This window comes from Micromys minutus (assembly GCF_963924665.1).
Source record: "Micromys minutus genome assembly, chromosome: 2".
Taxonomy (NCBI): domain Eukaryota; kingdom Metazoa; phylum Chordata; class Mammalia; order Rodentia; family Muridae; genus Micromys; species Micromys minutus.
This window is the reverse complement of record NC_137971.1, coordinates 76,727,897-76,747,836: the sequence shown is the minus strand read 5'-3', so window position 1 is coordinate 76,747,836 and position 19,940 is coordinate 76,727,897. Positions and strand designations below refer to the sequence as shown.

General features: G+C 42.8%; 1 protein-coding gene across 1 annotated transcript in view; it reads right to left on the bottom strand.

Annotated features, from left to right (window-relative positions):
• Positions 1 to 19,940, bottom strand: part of DNAH3 (dynein axonemal heavy chain 3) — a gene marked incomplete at both ends in the record, with an annotated part of 162,012 nt that overhangs the window by 129,854 nt on the left and 12,218 nt on the right. Inside the window, 9 exons of the mRNA XM_080911468.1 lie at positions 6,532 to 6,655; positions 7,787 to 7,971; positions 8,283 to 8,461; positions 8,610 to 8,715; positions 10,325 to 10,461; positions 11,870 to 12,049; positions 13,704 to 13,899; positions 14,587 to 14,712; positions 18,670 to 18,865. Of these exons, the coding sequence (XP_080767594.1) occupies positions 6,532 to 6,655; positions 7,787 to 7,971; positions 8,283 to 8,461; positions 8,610 to 8,715; positions 10,325 to 10,461; positions 11,870 to 12,049; positions 13,704 to 13,899; positions 14,587 to 14,712; positions 18,670 to 18,865 (1,429 nt within the window). The remainder of the gene's footprint in view (positions 1 to 6,531; positions 6,656 to 7,786; positions 7,972 to 8,282; positions 8,462 to 8,609; positions 8,716 to 10,324; positions 10,462 to 11,869; positions 12,050 to 13,703; positions 13,900 to 14,586; positions 14,713 to 18,669; positions 18,866 to 19,940) is intronic.

Genomic DNA, 19,940 nt, shown 5'->3' with positions numbered 1-19,940 from the left:
GCAGTTGTAGTGTGTCAGGCATGCAGACAACAATTAATATTCATTGAACAAGGGAGCTTGTCACCAACAACAGTACTAGTGACAGCCCATAAATTCTGCTCTTTGATGCTTACTTCCATTATGGCAATTTTAAATATTCGTTTTAAATATTTTAGCTTTAAATATGTCTTTCCCCCCCTAAGAGTACTTTAAGAGGGTTACTTTTCAAGTGATTTGGTTTGCATTTCATCTCTAATTGCACCATGTAGGAGGAAGCCTATGATGTGGTCCTACATCCTGTCTCACACACTGTATAATTGGCTCCCTCGAGTTTGGGCTAGATGTGTAATTCACTTCTTATAAACAAAATATGACAAAAGGGATCTGTTGTTCCCTCCAAGAAAGTTCACAGGAAGGCTAGTTTCTGGGTTTTTTTTTTTTTTTTTTTTTTTTTTTTTGCTTACTCTTTCAGTCTTACTCTGAAGAAAAACTACTCCCCTGTGGAGAGGCTCATGTGGTAAGGAACAGAGCCAAGGGCCAATGAGGTGCTCAACTCTGCTAATAACCATGGAGCAAGACCAGAATTAGATGTCATCTAGCGAGACTCTCAGACCAGCGCACAGCCTGGGCTAGTATTCTGACTCCAGTTTCACAGAAGACTTGGTACTAGAGATATACAACCAGACATACAGCTGAATGGCTCTTGGGAGTTCTGACCCAGAGACACTATGAGATAAATCCTCCTTGTTTGAAGATGCTATGTTGTATTATGTCACAATAGATATCTAGTATATAGAGTTATATAATTTCTGCTCCTTGTAATTTTTTCTGAGTCCTGAAACATGGCAGGTTATTAATGAATGTTTATGGGCATCTAAGAATAGACATTTTATATTGTAGGATTTTGACATGTTATTATAAATGAAAGCCCTTGGAAAGAGTCCCACCTCTCACTGACCTCCTCTGCAAAGCTGATCAACTCAAATTTCAGTGATAGTGGAGAGATTGAGATACTGCAGGTCACAGAGTCTAATTATAATTTCTCCTGGGCTATCTTTAGCTCTCTTGCTCACCTCTGTTTCTTACCTAATGTCCTTGTGACTAAGCCTTTTGGAATTGCAGACCACTAGCTTCTGGCAACCAAGTGCCAACACTGATGTCAGCATCTGAGCTGGCAAAATGGATTTTTCTACTTTTGCTATAACTCAACTACTTGATGTTTCTACCAATGTATCTGGTAAATGCTTCAATTTATAACTTTCTTTGTTTTGCTTCTATAAAAACTTCATCAGACTGTTACCAGATGGAAACACAGAGTTTAGGGGTTACCCGAATCTGTGGTCCCCAAACAAGGACACTAGTTTTTTAGCTCCAGATTAAGCTACTCTTAGCCCCTGTGAGGTAGGAACTGTGCTTTTATGTTGACACTATCTAGAGAGAGAGTGAGAGACACACCCTGCTGGTTCTATTGTCTCCATATTCAAGTTACTCTCCTATCTGAATTATGCACTAGGTCATGTGATTTATATATAAGAATTGATGTCTGCTTTGCTTTCATTTTACCTGAGTAACCACCTTTGAACTACTGATTCATCCCATCCCCAGTGTGTTATTAGCTAACTCAAAATTAGACAATCCTCCAGTCCAGGGAGGTGTGGATTTACCCTCTGCCTTGTCATCACAGCTTTTGTACCACCTAGGTCCTTCTTGCCATTCTTTGCCTTCACATGGCCTACGTGGCCACAACCATTAGGAGAGCAGAAGGAGAAGTCAACATGCTTCTGGGAGGCCATACAGACAATGAAGTATGGGATGAGCACCACCTCTTGCTGATCCTGATGTGGTGCTGGTAGATGAGAATGCAGATGTAGTGGATAGACTTGACCAGCTACATCTTACAGACCTGGGCCTGAAGTTGCTTCTCCAAAAAATCCTCAGTCTTTAGGCCTATATATAATCCAGTTTTACCTTTCTGCATCTAGCATCCCAGTGGTAATGGATCACTGCAGAATGATATTGCCCTCAGAAAGATGTCCTGGGTCCTATTAGTCCAGTATCAGCAGCTTCTGTAAGGTCTTGTGAGTCATGGCCAAGGTAGATTTGACTCCCCAGACCTCGTGTTTGTTCCAGAGCCTATGTTTGCCAATCAGCTTCAGTTTCTAATTGGGATGCAATTTCTCCAAGGGTCTCTGTGGGGTAACATAGGTTTTATGGCAAAACCATCATCTTGGCTCCCACTAATATTGTTTACTCTAACTAATTAACATTTTCATTTTTTGCTTTTTTTTGTTCAGTTTCCCTTTGTGCATGGTATTCATCTATGTTAGCACACATATGTATGTTAGCACACATGTGTGCATGTGAAGCCAAGGTTGATGTGAGGAATCATCTTGGATTTCTCTTTCACCTTATTCATCAAAGCTGGGTTTCTTAATCAAATTCTAAGTTTGACAATATAGCATGCTTGCTTTGGAGATTCCTGAGGCTGAAATTAAAGGTGGCTGTCACCTACACCTACACCCATCTTACATTTTATATGACTTCTGGGGATCCAGATGTCAACAAGCATTTTAACTACTGAGATATATCTCCAGTCTCTGAATTTTTTAAGTGTGTGTGTGTGTGTGTGTGTGTGTGTGTGTGTGTGTGTGCACATGTAGTGAATTGCAAGAGCATGTTGGCATCAAAGGACAACTCTCAGGAGTTGGTGTCTCTCTTTTAACTACGTGTTCTAGAGATTGAACTCTAGTCATTGGTTTCGTGTGGCAATACTCTTAACGACTGAGCCATCTTGCTAGTTCATTTTTCTTTCTATTGCATATGGTCACATCTTGGTTACAGACATCTTAAGTTTCCCCTGATATCCATAGAACAAAACCTATATTAGTAGCAAGATTAAATCAACTTTTAAGACTTATTGAGAAACAAAAGAAGATAGAAAAGCACAGTAAAAAGACATCTTAGAGCTATGACCAGAAACCTTAGAATTGTTACCAAACAATCTAGTTTCTTAAAAAAATTAAATTGAAAGGTAAAATAGGAGTTGAAGGTGGCCAGGAGACTCATAGAATAAAAAGAAATTGGAGAGGGATAATGGAGAGCAATGCTGTAGCCATCCATTATCTAGTTTCTCATTCATGTAAGCAAAACATAAAAAGAAAACATATTGCACCCCTTCTGGCCCCAAGTTGAAAAATCTTCAATAACTTTCTACTGTGGTTATAAAATGAAATGCACACTCATTACTGAGAACTTAGGCATCCAATTCTCTGACTTTATAACCTCTGCTTAACAGCCAACCTCTAAGCAAGTCTCCCCACCAGGGAGCCACTGCCCAGAGCTCCTTTCTTTTCCACACGTTCCACAACCACCAAGCTGGTTCCTGCCCATTTTCTTCATAGAGCATCTGCATGTTCCCACTTTGCCTTCCATCTTCCCTCCTGCCTGTCACTCACACAAGGACGGGGACTCTGAGGTGAGCAATGGCAATGGATCACAAAGGGGAAGAAGGGAGGATGGTCTTTGTCACCCTGTCTTTGGCTTTATTGTCTGAACTGCTTAGAAGGACATCCTGCTCTTGTTTCTTTTTTATTCCTCTTCCCAGCCTCTGTTTGTCATTTTGCTTTGTCATACGCTGTTATTTTAGATGCTGGAAGGCATTCAAAGTATCCTAATTGCGAACTAATCTCACCAAAGCCTCAAGCACCTGCCACTTGGAAAGCACGGTGCTGTGTCTAAATCCATAGGGCTCTTTGTGAGCCCACCCCCTCAGCCATCTTCCCTCATGTGTTGTCCTCCATTTGTTCTTGGCATCAAATCTACCACAATGAGCAGGATGGGAGTGGGGGACACAGTGGGCTGCGTTGTTGTCTGCACAACTACATCTGCAGCATACCCTTTTCCATCCCCCAATCTCTAAACACCGTATCTACATGGGGGGAGAAAGATCTGACCAAAGTACTTATGATTTTTGCCCGAGGACAGCAGTTCACAGACATGGAGACCACATGAAAAATTCACCAAGATCATCCTTCGTGATTTGGCATAACGGCTCATCACAGTGTAATGTCTGCATTCTGCTGGGGTCCACATGAAGATAATAGAGGGATTTAATGAGAGTGATTGGCCACAAGTCTGGCACAAAATAGAATTCACTCTGAAGAACAGAGGAAGCAGTCAGGCAGTGGTGGCTCGTGCCTTTAATTCCAGCACTTGGGCAGCAGAGGCAGGTGGATCTCCAAGTCTGAGGCCAGCCTGGTCTACAGAGTGAGTTCCAGCAGAGTCGGGGTGACACATAGAAAACCTGTCTTGAAATAAACAACAACAACAACAAAAATAACAAAGTAAAACACTTCAAAGTTTCGACTAAGGACTCCTAACAGGAGTGCATACAGGTTGGGTTTTCAAAAGTCTTGCTTTGGGTCTCTGAAGTTCAGCACAGGATGTTTTGAATGCAGATTCTCCAACTGGTGGTGCTGTTTTAGGAGACAGTGGAACCTTTAGAAACCCGGGCCTAGCTGATGGAAGTAACTATTAGAGGTAGCCTTTGAAGGCTGTGGCGTAGGCCCTGGTCCTTTCTCTGTTCTCTCTGCTTCACTGTCTATCATGACACAGCCAGCCTCTATCACACACTTTGGAGCAGTTCTGCCCCCGACCTTGCCCCCAAAATTGACTCAAATCCTCCAAACCCACATGCTGCAATAAATCTTTACACTCTTACAGTTCTTCCAGGTGTGTGGTGGTAATGCAAAGTAACCAACACAGACAACAAAAGGTTAACTAGCTTCTAGCACTGAAGGGAAGCTGTTGTGACCCCTGTGGCCAAGGGGACAGTGAGAACTGGAATCACAGAACAAGCATTGGCATTCAGAGGGATGCTGATAATGGTGTCCAGGGCAAAGGAGGAGAGAAAGCCCTTTGATCATGTTCTAGCTTCCTGAAGGACTCACCATTGCCAGAGGTCAGCCTAGATCCAACAGACAATGGAACAAGGGGCTATAGAGTAGAAGTAAGCCTCTCAGACACTGGGAAGAGACTGGACAGCAGCAGGGCATGGGGGATGCTTGACACTGAACCCCAGAATTGATGTGAATTGAGGAAGCAAGATTGTTCCCACAGAAGGTAGATGAGCACATTGCTCAGCCTCCCTTGCTCAGGTTTGGTGTGGAGCAGTAGGCCGTCCACGTTTACTGAAGGGAGGCCTGAACCAGGACTGCCTCACCGAGCCTCTGTTAGAGCTCAGCACCTGCCCATGATGCCAACAGAGAGCCTCTGCCAGTCCAGGGAGCAGAAACCTACACTCCTCCCACACTGCAAGTGACACTATTGCTTCTCCCAGAGCTAGACTCGGCACATGCACTGCCTCCCATCACCCCTCATACTTAACAATAATAATCTCCTTACTTTATTAAGGACAGGGCCTCTCTAGCTCTGACTGTCCTAGGACTCACTATGTAGAATAGGCTGACCTCTGACTCACAAAGACCCTGCCTGCCTCTGCCTTCTGAGTGCTAGGGTTAAAGGCCTGTGCCACCATGCCTGGCCATTATAGTAATAGTCTAACAATATACCCACAATCCTCTGGAAATTAGAAAGCTTTTCTCAGCCAACAGAGGTAACCGTTAAAGGAGGAGGAAGCTTGGAGTTTTGGAATGCTCTCACCATGCACCAGATTTGAGGCGGTCAGCACATCTTACCACATCCCTTCAGCATGGTGGGGTAGACACTAGTGTACCCTGCTTTTCAGATGACAGATGTGAAGCTCAAGGACAAAGCATGGGTTTCTTCACCTGACTATCAAAAACTGGCTTTGCTTTCTAGTTAGCCTTAACTGCGCAGGCCGGGGAGATGCTGCATGTCCGCCTGAGGGGAATACTGGAATTCCTTGTGTTTGTTGCTCAATTTTTTAAAAAAAAAAAATCTGAAGCACATCAAGACATAATCTATGAACTTAAAAAGAAATCAGTCTGCTCAGCAGGCTGCTCTAGGGCCTGAAGGGTGGTATCTAGTTAGGTAGAAACAACGCTAGGCAGGAATGTATTCTTAGTCTTCTGTGTTTCTCTGTCGCTGGGTTAAAGCATTAACTTCATAGCCAGATACACACTCGTGTCTTGAACAGACTACAGCACCTAGTAAAACTCCAGAGTGAGCGCCTATGACATGGAATGAAGGAACACACATTTTACAGCTGCATTAGCACTGACCAGGGGCACCTGCAGAACAGACAGGGGTGGCTCAGCCCCCTACCTTGCCTGTATTCTCCCTCACAGTGCCTGACTCCAGGATAGGGCTGATACTTTGGCTCTCATTCCCGCTGAGGGTGTTATTACAAACCACAGTTTCCCCTCTCTTTGTAACATTCTGACTATTGAAACCATGGAGGAGGGGCCTATTACAGTGAAGCAGCTTAGGGAGAGCAGTCCTGATTTCCTTCCCCACCAAAAACCTCACACCTCTGTGGGGAGCTCCAGAAAGAACCAGAAATCTTCAGAGCTGGTGGTTATTCAGAAAGCCTGGCCTCATTCTCAAAGTAACCCCAGGCTCTCACTGTACCTTTTAATGAGGTCCATCTCTGCTTGATCCCTCTTGCTAAGGAGCAGATTTCTAGCATTTTCAAAGACATCTTCTATCTGGTCAGGCCAGAGGAACAGGTTGCTGTTCAGTTTGATATCTTCATCTGCAAAACATACAGAGTCTGCTGCAGGGTGTGCTCAGGGTGTGGGGAATCAACTCGGCAGGTAAAGGGTCATCAGAAGTCCCACTTCTGATGGTGGCAGAAAATGAATGGCTTTCTATGGATGAATGAAAGCCAGTGTTCGCTGGGCACTTACTAGAGACCATGCTAGAATGCGGACAGCATTAGTATTCTTAGTTTCACAAATGGGAAACAAAGCAGTGAATCTACAATGGTCATGGTTGCAGTCCTCCATGACAGGCTTCAAGTTCAAGCCCAACTAATCCCCAAGGCCTGTGCTCTAACCACTCTGCCTGGTTGGCTTCTGAGAACAGTTGTAAACAGAGGATGAAGCTCTTCCCTGCCTCTTAGCCCCTCACCTGCAATAGTGGCAGTGACTGTTAATGCTATGCTTGCACCATGACCATTATAGCTCTGGTTAAGGAAGATGTCCTGTGGATTGAGAAGAGCCACTGAGAGTCTAACACATCTCCGTGGAGTTGATGGCACAGCATCTGAATGTTTGGGTGACTGTTTTGTACTCCCAGTCTCTGCCAATACTCCACAACACAATACAGTTTGGACCATGTAGTTCACAACTGTTTTCAGATGGAAATGGTTTCTGGAGAACAGGAATTTTCCTCTTATAATTTGGCCCTTACTTTAAAACTCCAGCTTGATCCAAGAAAGCCTTTAAGTGGACTAAGGAGCCTTGGATTTTATTTTCCTTCTATAGTATACAGAGACAGGTTCTAGCCCTTCACAGGTAGAACTATATTAAGATTATAGACACGTGAAATGACCAGTTTATCAAAAGATTCTGTATTTGATAATAACTGTTCATGGACATCAGGCATTCGATGCCAATATAGGGGACTGAAAACTACAGGTCAAGCCTCTAGATGTGTATTCCTTTTGTTCAACAAGATTCCTTTCATACAATTCAAATTCTTGTGTATGAATTAGTTCATCTAAGATGTGGGCATTTGGAATGCAGCTTTTCCTAATACTAAGCAGTGAGATTGCTATGAACCTACTTTCTCTCAATTTTTCACTCTTAAAATATAAATACAGCAAATTTTATATCTATATAGGAACACACACATGTACAAGCACAATAGGGCACAGACTTACTGGGCAAGTCCGCATAATCCATCAGGAACTCAAGACGTTCACTTGCATCTCTGAGTTGCCTTCTAAGCTTGAATACGGTGACATCACTGGATTTCTTTAAGTATTCGATGAGGGCCACTAGCTCTGAGGTGTTGGCAGGGGTCTCGCTGACTTTGTCAGCAATGGTGCTGTACTGATTACAAATGCTACAGAAAAAGAAATGGTCATGACCACCACCATCGCTGCTGCTGTCGACATCACCACCATCAGCACCACCATCACCATCACCTCCATCATCATCACCATCACTACCACCACCCCCTCACCATCATTATAATGTGCACATCCTCCGTTGCCTCTCTGCCTTCCCACTCTGAAAATACAGGTGGCATACCACCCCTAGATGGTACGTATGTGGGTTCCGGGGATCCAAACTCTGGTCCTCACACTTGTGTGGCAAGAACGTTAACCACTAAGCCATGTGCACAGCCCATTTTTTTCCCTAGAATTTTCATACCTGGTGTTAGTTTCCCGGTTCACATCCACCTGATACTGAATCAAACGGTCTTTAAGATTTTGGGCTCGTTCACAGAGGTCATGATTTAGGAACAAGGCATCAAGACAGAACATGGCCAAAGGCACGGTGATGTGCATGGATGCAATTTCATTTCTTCTCTTTTTTATGCTATTGATACTCTATGGAGAGAAGCGCATTCATAGTTCAATCAGTATTTGAGCTCCACCCATTGCCCAGAGCCTTCCCCTTGGTGCTTGCAACAAAACAACGATTTCTTAACAAGTTGCCATGTTACCAGGGTGTGAAACTCTAAGTGGCATCTCTTACCGTCACAAAGTCCTCGATGTCATGTTTTTCCTTCAGGAATACGCTGATACCTTGCTCTGCCATGTTGTCCAGCAAGTCTTCATACTTTTTGTATACATTTAAGTATCTTTCATGTTGAGGAACATAATACAAAACACACAAACACAGGTCAATGAATTACATGGCCAATGAAGGAACTAAAGAAAATAATACCATTTAAAACATAAACTCAAACCAAGAAAGGATAGAATGGAAAAATAACTAGAAATTCAGGATTTTGGCTTCTAATCTCAATTTTGTGACTTCCTTGCTGCACAAATTTAGAAAAGATACTTAGCTGGATTTATTTTAAGACCAGCATTGCATTTTTATTCTAAGTGGCTATAATAAACCATATTTTATAAAGTTATCCTAAACCCTAGCTCTAGTAAGATATGTAGAACAATTAATGATTTCTGACTTACAGTAATATAAAGTAAGCATCAGAACCCGACCTTCCTTGTAACCCCCAAATTCTATGCCTAGTTTTCAGATGAAGGTTTGGAATCAAGTAACCTGTGGCATATGGAATTAGGTTCATCTGTTTTCAGATCATGCAGGAATGGTTGGGTAATTCTTTCCCAGTTGGAGGATACATCTAGGATAGCTTGGCTTTAAATCAGTTTGGGTTAACATAAAGACATTTCTGAGTGAGAATACAGAAAGGTTTGGTGGCGCCCTAAGGTACACTTCCTGGTGTCAGGTAATCCCACAGACACCCTGGGACTAAAGAGAGGACATTGTACTGTTGTCAGCCTAGAAAGAAGTAGATGTGTAAGACCGTGAGCAGGGAAGCCCCACATAAAACACTCCAAGACAGAATTCCAAACATGAGACTGATTTCTATACAGGTAAAGCCATGTTTTCACCTGGAGGGATTCTGCCCTACAGAAAGGTTTTGGCTACCTCTGGAAACACTTTCACTTGTCACAGCAGGGCAGTTCCTCGTGGCATATCATGGGTACACATATTCTGTTACACATCCCACTATAAACAGGATGGTCTCAGCCCCCACAGCAGACAATTACTCCCTCGGGACTGTGAACTGAGCGCATTTGCACCAGATTCAGTTGGTGGCAAACCGAGTGATCAGCGGTTTGGGGTGATCTCATCATGTGACTTCCAAACCCCAGGTGTGTTCCTGGGGAACATTTCATGTGGAAAGCTGTCCAACACTGATGTGAGCCTACTGATTGAGACCATCCATGGGTTTCTCTCTGTGTGCTGGTGCATACCTGCAATCCTGTTATTCAGGAGGCTGAGGCAGGAGGATCATGGTTTTGGGGCCTGGATGGGCTACATAGTGAGAACCTGACTCTAAAACAAACACACAAAACCTAAAATGCACGTTTCACAGGAGAAGTAAAAGTTTGTTGCCCTAGATCCTGCAGGATATTGTTTTTCTAAATTTCAGAAATGTCCAAAGGACCTGTAGATATGGATTTTTTTAAGGCCAGCAGGATCTGATCCTGAATTGGAATCCTGGCCTTCCTATTTATTTCAGCCTATTTCCACTCTCCTGTCTGTAAAATGAAGATGAAGTCATGCGGTTGTACAGTGTGGGTAAGCACTGGCCAGTGTTCTTATCTATGTGTTTCGGGGTGTGTGGGGACAGGGACTGCTTGATGACTACTAAGAACCAACACTAAAAGCTTTATAGCCAACCCCGTTCTGAAGATAGAGCGAAACCGACTTACTTGTGAGGTCCAACTTGATTTTTCTTAAATACCTCTAAAGTCTGGTTCAAAAAATCTGAAAAAAGGATTTCTTCAGGGTGAACAGTCCCGAGGACCATGTTATAGCCTTTCAAATCTGGGAACAGTACAGATTCCACCTAAAGAACAGAAGTCACTCTTAGGTGTGAATTCACGCAGAAACAAGAAGCCGAAGGCATCCAACACTGGCTCTTGCTGTGTACTCAGTACCCGGATGTGACTGCTTACAGTTTTACTTTCTTTCCTCTTGGCTATCAGAGGAGCTGCCCTGCCATCCCCTCTCCATCTTCCTTCTCCCCCACCTCTTCCCCACTCTCTCCCGTTCCTTCAGCTTCTGTTCATTTCCAGTCTCAGGGTCTTAGAGAATCCTTCTGGGCTCCAAGGGATGTGGGTTTCTGTGTTTAATGTTCACCATCTGATCTGCTTGGTGCTCATCACTCTTGAAATTAAATGACTATGTAATATGCTACTCTAGGTGACCCCAAAAGTACAAATACTATAAGGGAATAATTCACGGGTAAATGTGTGTGTGTGTCCCCTTTTCCATTTCATCCAACTCCTTTACATTTCTGAGTATGGTGCATGCCCGCATGTGCAGAGGGCATGACTGGAATCATGTGTGTGCCTCTATTATTCTCCATCTTACTTTTTGAAACAAGGTTTCTCACTGAATCTTGAGCTCACTAATTCTGCTAGTCGAGCTGGTAGCAAGCCTCAGTTCTGTCTCCACCCATCCATCCAGTGCCAGAGCAGAAGGCACATGGCACCACACATGGCTTTTACGCCGCTGTTAGTGATTATTACATTTAGGTCCTTAAGATTGTGTGACAAATACCTTACTGACCAGACTATCTCCTCAACCTCACACCTCAGCTTTGTGTGTGTGTGTGTGTGTGTGTGTGAGAGAGAGAGAGAGAGAGAGAGAGAGAGAGAGAGATGTAGAGACAAAGAGACAGAAACAGAGATCTCATAGGTCCCTTCCCTACGTGGAACTAGACATGGGTCATCTTGTCATATCAGCCACCCAAAGGGAAATGGAAAAATGTTAGGTCATGTGGACATCTTGCCTAGTAGACAAAGTTTACTTGTAATTTACCTCTGGAAAGGAAGCTCAAGGTGAAGAGCATGAGCCAGGAAAGGGGGGTTTCTTCTCTTCCTAGACCTCTACAGTGGCAAACAAGCCCACGAATGCCATGGAACCTCAAAACAAAACGAGGTGTCTAGTTTTGGAAAAAAAATCTTTGGCAAATTTATGCCAACTCATCTTTAGTGAATTTTTAACCCTTGTAGGATGCCTTGGGATTTGTCTGTTCCTTCTGGGGCAGTACACAAAGGCAGAAAATTAGGACGGACATAGGAAAGACCCACAGAATTGTCCTCATGACAAGGGGTTGCATTGAGGATGAGTCCCAAAGTTAAACTGCCTAACTGAATACCACATGGACCATGATGTTACAACCAACCACTTGATTATTCAGCAACAAACTCAAATATAAAAAGATATGAATGATTAGGCAAATACTATACCTTGGGAATCCCATCAGAATTCTTAATAATTTCCAAGAAGGAATTCTTTATTAATTGCCAGCAGTCATCAAAAGTTGGGTTGAAAACAATAACAGGCTCACTCACTTCAAGTTTAATCATGATTAGCTGAGGTGTAAAGAAGTCCATCTCTTGGTAAGGCTCCTTAAAATCGTTTCCATCCTTTAGAAGACACAAGATCTATCAGACACTGCTATCCATCCATAGTGCCAGCCAAACACTGAGAAAGGATGTCACCATGCTTACAATCAGATCTACCCTGTTGGGAGCTTAAGCCTTCTTGCATTCCCAAGGCCTTTCTACAGGACAGTTGATTTTAGTCCAGGTCGCCTGTCTCTAAATCCTTCCTGCCCTTTAAAATTATCTCAAAAAAAAATCTCATATAAGTCTCCCTGATTCCTTCACTTCTGAATTCCCATATTTCTACTTCTTTCATGTTTTTTTTATCTTTCACTCAGAAGAGTTTTTACCCTCCCTTTACCTTGTCTGTTATAAACTATGCCTTGTTTATCTCTTTGCTTCAAAGTACCTAAGGCAGTTATTAATACCTAGTAGATGCTTAATAAAAAAACAAATTGACTGAATCAAAAAGAATGGATAATTACCTGTACAAATGAAATGACAGTGACCTTGAGCACATGGTGCATTTCAGTCAGAATGTCAATTTACCTAAACAGAAGCATTGATAAGGTGATATCCACGAGGCTCTGTGAGACCGAGAATCACGAGACCCCTTTCATAACCTACAGTGCTCAGTGAGGTCCTCATACGGCAGTTGGCTTAAGAGCTTTTTAGACTGTCTGAGGGAAGACTAGAAGTGTATCAAACACTCACAAATTTCTGCTCCTCTCAAACAAATATGCTACTTCTCTCTTTGTGTGGAATGTTATCCCACACAGGCAATGAAGTAAAAGTTTTATTTTATTTTGTTTTCCTGTGTGCCTTACAGAAGAGACACACACACTCCACCATAGTTGCTATGGAATAGACATCTCAGGATGTCATCGCAGTCCAAATTCAGCATCATTGGCTCTTATGTGTTTTGAGCAACTAACAGAGGTCTACCTGCCCGTGCCTCTACCTATTGAGATAAATGGCATGGACTTTTATTTTATTTGTGAAAATGCTTAGACTTTGACCTTTTATACTCAGAATAATTTATAATCAAAAAATTTATATTTATAATCAAAATGTTCACTATACTTTAAAGGTGAAACATGTATATGGCATAAGCTTTCAAACATTTATCCCTAGGCTGTCTAAATCTAGGGGAAGCATTGTAATGCTTTGAAAACCAGGGCTCCATGCATTAGACTTTTACTTCTTCTTTACTGAAGCTGTTTTACGAAGCTGTTAAGGCCTAACTAGCCTTTCATTCTTGCAGGTTCCCTCTTAAAGGCCAAATAACAAGCCAACACTGGCAAAAGTGCAGACAACAGCTCTTAAATGTTAAGGCAAAGATTGAATGCAAAAGGTCTCAACTCCATCTTTGTACCAGAGAAGATGAAAACAGGCAGTCTTCCAACACAAGAAGAGGTACATATTCCATTGTGTGTGATCATTCTTTCATTCTCTTAAGAAAACGTTTTGGAAATTTACTTTCAGAGATTTTTTAAATCAACTTAGTAGTGGGTAATGATTTGACAAAAGTATGCTGTGCATTAAAAAAAAAGAAAAAGAAAGATAAAACAATAGTCACCAGTGTGTGTTCAACTTACAATCTCACAGTCTGGCCTGGCTCACTCCTGAAGACATACAGGAACTCAAATGAAGCTGTCTTACCTTAAGAGGGCTGAGTATGGACTCCCCTACAAACCTTGTGTATCATGAAGAAAGAAACGAGGTCCCCAAGGGACTTGATGACCAACTCCCTGAGCTGCAGGGACATGAAGGAAGCAACCGAAGCAAAGTATTCCTCAATGTTTCTAGAGGAGTCATAGTCATTCTTGGGAGCGAAGTGGACCCAGTGTTCCTTCTGGGTCACAAAAAGCTGGGCACAGGTGGGGATCCATCTACAAAGACAGGACAATACCCAAGTGACTTTCTGAGCTCTCTGAGCCTAGGAGCTTAGTAAAGCACACTTCTGGGAGTGACTCTGTTTCCAGGGAGGATTGACTGAGAGGGAAGAATGTTGACAGTGTAGACCCACAGGCTGGAGGCTCAGCTAAATGAGCAAGAAGAAAGATGTCTCCAGCGCATTCTCCCTTTCTGCTTCCTGACCACTGAGTTGTGAGGTGCTTGGCTCTAACAGTCCCACCCCATCATGATGGACAGAAACCTCTGAAAATATGAGCTTCTTCCTACGTTGCTTTTCTCTGGTATCTGTTACAGAAAAAGATGGCCTGACTGATAAACTCATCACTTGGTAATGCCTTTGGTTCTGGATATAGCATTGTGTGCATTTGCTAAAGGGAAGGATTTGCTAAACGATTGTCTAAAGTCTAAAACCTCCCTAACTTTGGACCTCGAGGCTATTCATTTTGGGTCATCTCAATACAAGTCATTCAAGTACCTTGTGCCTTAGCACCAAGACTTCGAGGATCATAAGGAAGACACAGTGAGAGTGGAATCCTGACCAAACATGGTTCTGAAAAGGCAGAGGAAGTGTGGGAAGGAGGGGAAGAGACGGCAGTTTTTGGGAGCTTTAAATCTTTACAATACTGGGCTACAGCCTGGCCCTGCAGGAGACACCGGCTTACTTGGTGAGCAGAATCTGACGCGCATCTAGACAATGCTTCTGTACCACCTCCACGAACTCGTGAGGCAGCAGGGGCAACTTTCCAGCCAGCAAGTCTGCTGTTCGAACAAACCTGAGGTCTTTAAATCTGCCAAAATCGAGGGAGAAACAGTAAAAGACTAATCCATCCTGTGGGGCAAGTTCAAAGGACATGTGCTCTGTGTTTTTGAACTCTTGAGCTAGAATAGCTCTCCCTGAAACTGATGATGCTGGGCAGTGTCGGGGGTTGAAAGGGTGGTGGAATGGGGAGAGTAGAGAAGAAAGTAATGAAGAGCGCCCCACCACCCCTCCATGTTTCCCCTGTTCAAACTAAAACACTGCTCAGTGTTGTAGCACGGAACAGTGACAGAGGCACAGCTCACAGTTGGCTCTGTGTGAATGGTGCGCCCTGGAGTTGGTGACATGTGAGAAAAAGCAGAGCCGGCATGTTCACGGAGCACTTCTGATTCTTCCCTGCTACGACCCAAGCCCAAAGCCTTATTCATGATGGCTTCGATGAAGCTCTTCAGAATTCTCTCTCTCCTTCTCTTCCCTCTTTCTCCACCACTGTGTGTGTATGTATGTATGTGTATGTGTGTGTGTGTGCATGTGTGTGTGTGTGCATGTATGTATGCATGTGTGTGTATGTGTGTATGTATGTGTGTATGTATGTGTATTTATGTGTGTGTATGTGTGTGTGTATGTATGTGTATGTGTGTGCATGTGTGTGTGCATATGTGTGTATGCGTGTATGTATGTGTATGTATGTGTATGTATGTGTGTATGTGTGTGTGTATGATGTGTGTGTGCAAGCCAAATGTCAACCTTGGCTGTCTTTTCTTGGGTTACATCTTGTTTTTTAAAGACAGGGTTTTTTATTGGCCTGGAACTCACCAAGTAGGTTAGGCTGGCTGGCCAGCACCCAGCAGGGGACTTCCTGTCTCTACCTCCCCATTCCTAAGATTACACACATGTGACTTTATGCTGGCTTTTTACCTGGGAGCTGGAGGATGAACTCAGGTTCTTATGCTGTGTGTGTACTTTGCTAACTAAGCCATAACTAAGGCCTTGGTGCCTGGAATTTCTATGATGAGTTAAGTTGAACTTAACTTGTAGACACTCTGAATATTTGCTTAATGAAAGGATGACCTCTCATCCCCACTACGTTGCTCCTTTTCCTCCCTCCCATTTCTCTGGATCTGTGAACACTGCCTCTTGCCACCTCTCACAAGATTCTATTCTTCTATGAGTTGCTCCTTCAAGTCTTGACTGTCTGTTACTTCAAACTAGATCTTGCCCAGTGTCCTCAGCTCATCCCATTGCTGGCTTCTCGGTGTCAGATCTATTTTAATGATCCATTAGACACTCTTCCTTCTAACTGCCTAGGGTGCTTTCGGTGGAGGTAGTAAACTTAACCTTCTTTGTGTGCAACCGAACACAAAACTCCTCTCGGACAGGTGGAGCCTGAGGACCTCACTCTCCCTGCAGACATCTGACACCGGTTTGGCTCCTTCCTCTTTAATCAACTCCTAACAAACTTCTCACATTTGTGGGAGCAACTTCTCTACATTTTCCTCAGACCAATCTCAACCAAGCCCCCAAATGCACAAGCTTTACCAATACTAAAGACATCTTAGGTTAGTTTTCTCCTCTTAGAATTTTTAAACTGGACTAGTTTAGTTCACACAAGAAAACCAGCATGTAATTTCCTTGACAAATCTTTCCCCTCACTGACTTTGTGCCCCTGATTTTTCTAGTGAGCTGAAATGATTCATTAGCCTGATCTTTCAGTAACCTTTCCCATCTGATGTATACCCTTTCTTGTGGAGTCTATTTAATAAAAAGCCATACTCTCTCCCACCTCCCAGAATAACTAATAGAATGGTTAAACAAAATATGATATTGCCAAATTATGGACTATTATTCAGTTATAAAAAGGAGTGTTACTGATATTTGCCTCTCTGTGAATGGATGTTGTATTTAATTCAGAAACCAGACCCAGGAGACCATGCATTATATGATTCAGTATATCTTACACACCCAGAATCTGCAGGTCTACTGAGACAAAGAAGATTAGTGGTTTCCTGGGGCTGGAGGGGTGAATTGGATGTGAATGACAAAAATATTCTTTAATTAGATAGTGGCGAGGGTGACAAACATTAAAACTACTGTACATGCACTTTAAAGGGAGAAGCATGGTGGTTTGAATGAGAATGATTTCCATAGGTTCCTGTATTTGAACACTTAATCCCCAGTTGATGGCACTGTTTGGGAAACATGTGGAATACCAAGGAGGTGGAGCATTGCTAGAGGAAGTACATCACTGTGCTGGATAGTTTCAGGTCAACTTGACATAAGCTAAAGTCATCTGAGAGGAGGGAGCCTCAATTAAGAAAATGCCTCCATAAGATCCAGCTGTTGGGCATTTTCCTAATTAGTGAATGATGAGGGAGGGCCCACTGTGAGTGGTTCTCTCTCTCTCCCTCTCTCTCTCTCTCTCTCTCTCTCTCTCTCTCTCTCTCTCTCTCTCTCTCTCTCTCTCTCTCTCTCTCTCTCTCGGATGGTGGTCCTGGGTTCTATAAGAAAGCAGGCTGAGAAAGCCATGGGGAGCAAGCCATAAGCAGCATCCCTCCATGGCCTCTGCATCAGCTCCTGCCTCCAGCTTCATTCCCTATTTTAGTTTCTGTCCTGACTTCCTTTTGTAATAAACAGTGATACAGAAATGTAAGCCAAATAAACTCCTTCTCTCCCCAAGATGACTTTTGGCCATGATGTTTCATCTCAGTAATAAGACCTGACTAAGACAATCACTATGGACAGGTTTTGAGAGTTTCTAGCCTTACCCCACTTCCTCTTCCCTCTGTTCCCCATGTGTGGATGAATCATGATCAGGTGACCTCCTGATCCTGTTGCTATGCTTTCCTTGACTGTTGCCCTGTCTTCATTGGCATAATAAACTCGATGCTTCTGGAACCACAAGCCAACATAAACCCTTTCTTTCCTGAGTTACCTATAATTGTGACCTCTATCACAGCAACAGAAAAGTAACACAGTGAGTTTTATAGTTGCTCTTTTATTATCTATGGGTACTGCATGCATGGATTCAATATATACTGTATATAAAATTACTATGAAAAATGCTTTTGTGCTGAACAGGTACAGATTTTACTCTTGAAATTATTTCCTAAATAATCCCTGTAACATAATACTTCCATTGTTTTAGGATAGTTGCTCTGGAAATGATTTTAGTATATGGGAAAGTATGAGACTATGAAGATAGTAGTATTTTATAAAAGTGGCTTGAGAGATCATGAACTATATAGTACCTGGGGTCCTAGAAATAATCTCTTTCTATAGCAAGAGTCAACTGTGTATCTCAGGTTGGGAAATTTGAAAGAAAAAAGAGGTCTCCTCTCCATTTCATCTAGATTCTTATAATTCCCAGAGAGAATATAATTATTAATAAACACTTCTGAGAGACTATAACTTGCCAACTGAACTCCACAAAGAAAAATAGACCCAAACCTTTAAACATCTCAAAAGGAGAGACAGATAAGTAAACATAGAATCATAATCCAGAGTACAAGCACCTCAATGCAGGTAATGATGAATTAATTTTTCTTGGGCATTGAAGTTTTATTAGATACTAAGTACTTCGCAGGCACTATACCTATTTCTCTTAATACCCCTATAAAACAAAAACATCTCATTTCAAACTTAGTGACCAAGAAGGCAAGGTCCAAAGATGAGAGGCAGCACACTCATCTACCTGCAAAGCAGAGATAAGATTTGGACCCAACTGAATGGTTCAAATTGTGAGATATTACCCCCCACTCCTGCCTATGCTCCAAGGTTTACAGATGGGGGAAGGTATTTGGGGAATGCAAAGAAGAACTTCTTATGCCTGTAGCCTCACATTCAGAATTCACACATTCTGTCTAGAATCTTGGTTAGGCCCACTCTACTGCAGAACAAGAGCTGCTCACACTGCGCCAAACTGAAGAGGTTCATGTATGTACTGAACAATAAAGAAGGGAGACCAAAAGGCCAGGGGCCAGTGCCTTACTCTGCAAACCACAGCTCTTTGAGGGTATACATCATGGGATTCACTGTGTGCAAATGCTCCTCATTCCACTTTTTGGCACTCTGGTAGATGTTGTGCCATGGCACAGGGGCCCGGATCACTCTGTGAGGAAACAGGCGAGGGATGCTCTTGATGAACAGCCTTTTCTTCTCCATTGGGTCCATGAGGATGTAGTCAACTAGAACGAAGAACAAGGATGCTCAGTTAGGCAGGGTCTTTAGCATCCTGAGCTCCTGGCTTCATACACTGCAAATGGAGATGAGTCTCTCTGGCCATTTATACCCAGAAATGCCTCATTGGCCAGGTCAAGGCTAAGCTGTTAGGTATGACTTAGTCCGGGGCAGTACTTTCTGTTGCTATATGTTGTTTTATTCCTGAAGATACGTCACTGGAAGAAGTGTGACTGCTCAGTGTAGAGTGATGGATTCTAAGCATGAGTTCTGCTTTTCTTCTGACAGTGCATTAACATTTGCTGGTACTCCATTAGTGATTAATTGACTTCACTTACCACGAGAATCACACAATCAATATAGTAAGTAGCCCCAAATACTTATAAATGGAAATTTGGACATCAAATGTGTTTTGTTAGAAAAGAAAGATGGGTGAGATCTTTGTCTGGTGACAATTATGCTGCACCATTAAGAATGATTATGAGTTTATTACAGGAAGAACACTGGGGCAGGGGATGTCTCATATGGACATAAAGTATCAGACAGTCTGCCCAAAGAGCTGGGAGCTAGGCTGTATCAGACACACGTCAGGTGCAAGTGGCAACACTGAAGCTATGTAGCTGGAGAAGCAAGTTGGAGCTAGAAGCAAAAGATCTCACATGTTTCTTCTTAGAAATGGTTTTCGTGTGATAACAGATGGCCATTACACCAACCTCATTAGACAGTTAGGAAAACAGAAATAGCTAGATGTTTTGGTAGACATGCAATAAGAATGCAGAAAAATAACAGGACCACCCTCATCCTTTCTCTCTCACGTCACCTGTCATTAAACCCTTCCCAGTGTGATCTATGGTATGGGCAAGACACTTGGCTCAGGATAGAGGGAAACAAGAAGCAGTGATAATGCACAACACTATCCAAAAGCTAATGGTCTAAAAAGGAGCCCAAAGCTACAGATATAAACAGGGCAATGGCACAGGAACAAAGGCCCGGGGGGACTTGTAAAGCAGAATGAGCTGAAAGTAGAGGTGCTCGACTGGAGAGGATGAAGGAACAGCAGAGAAGAATCAAGAAAACACTTAA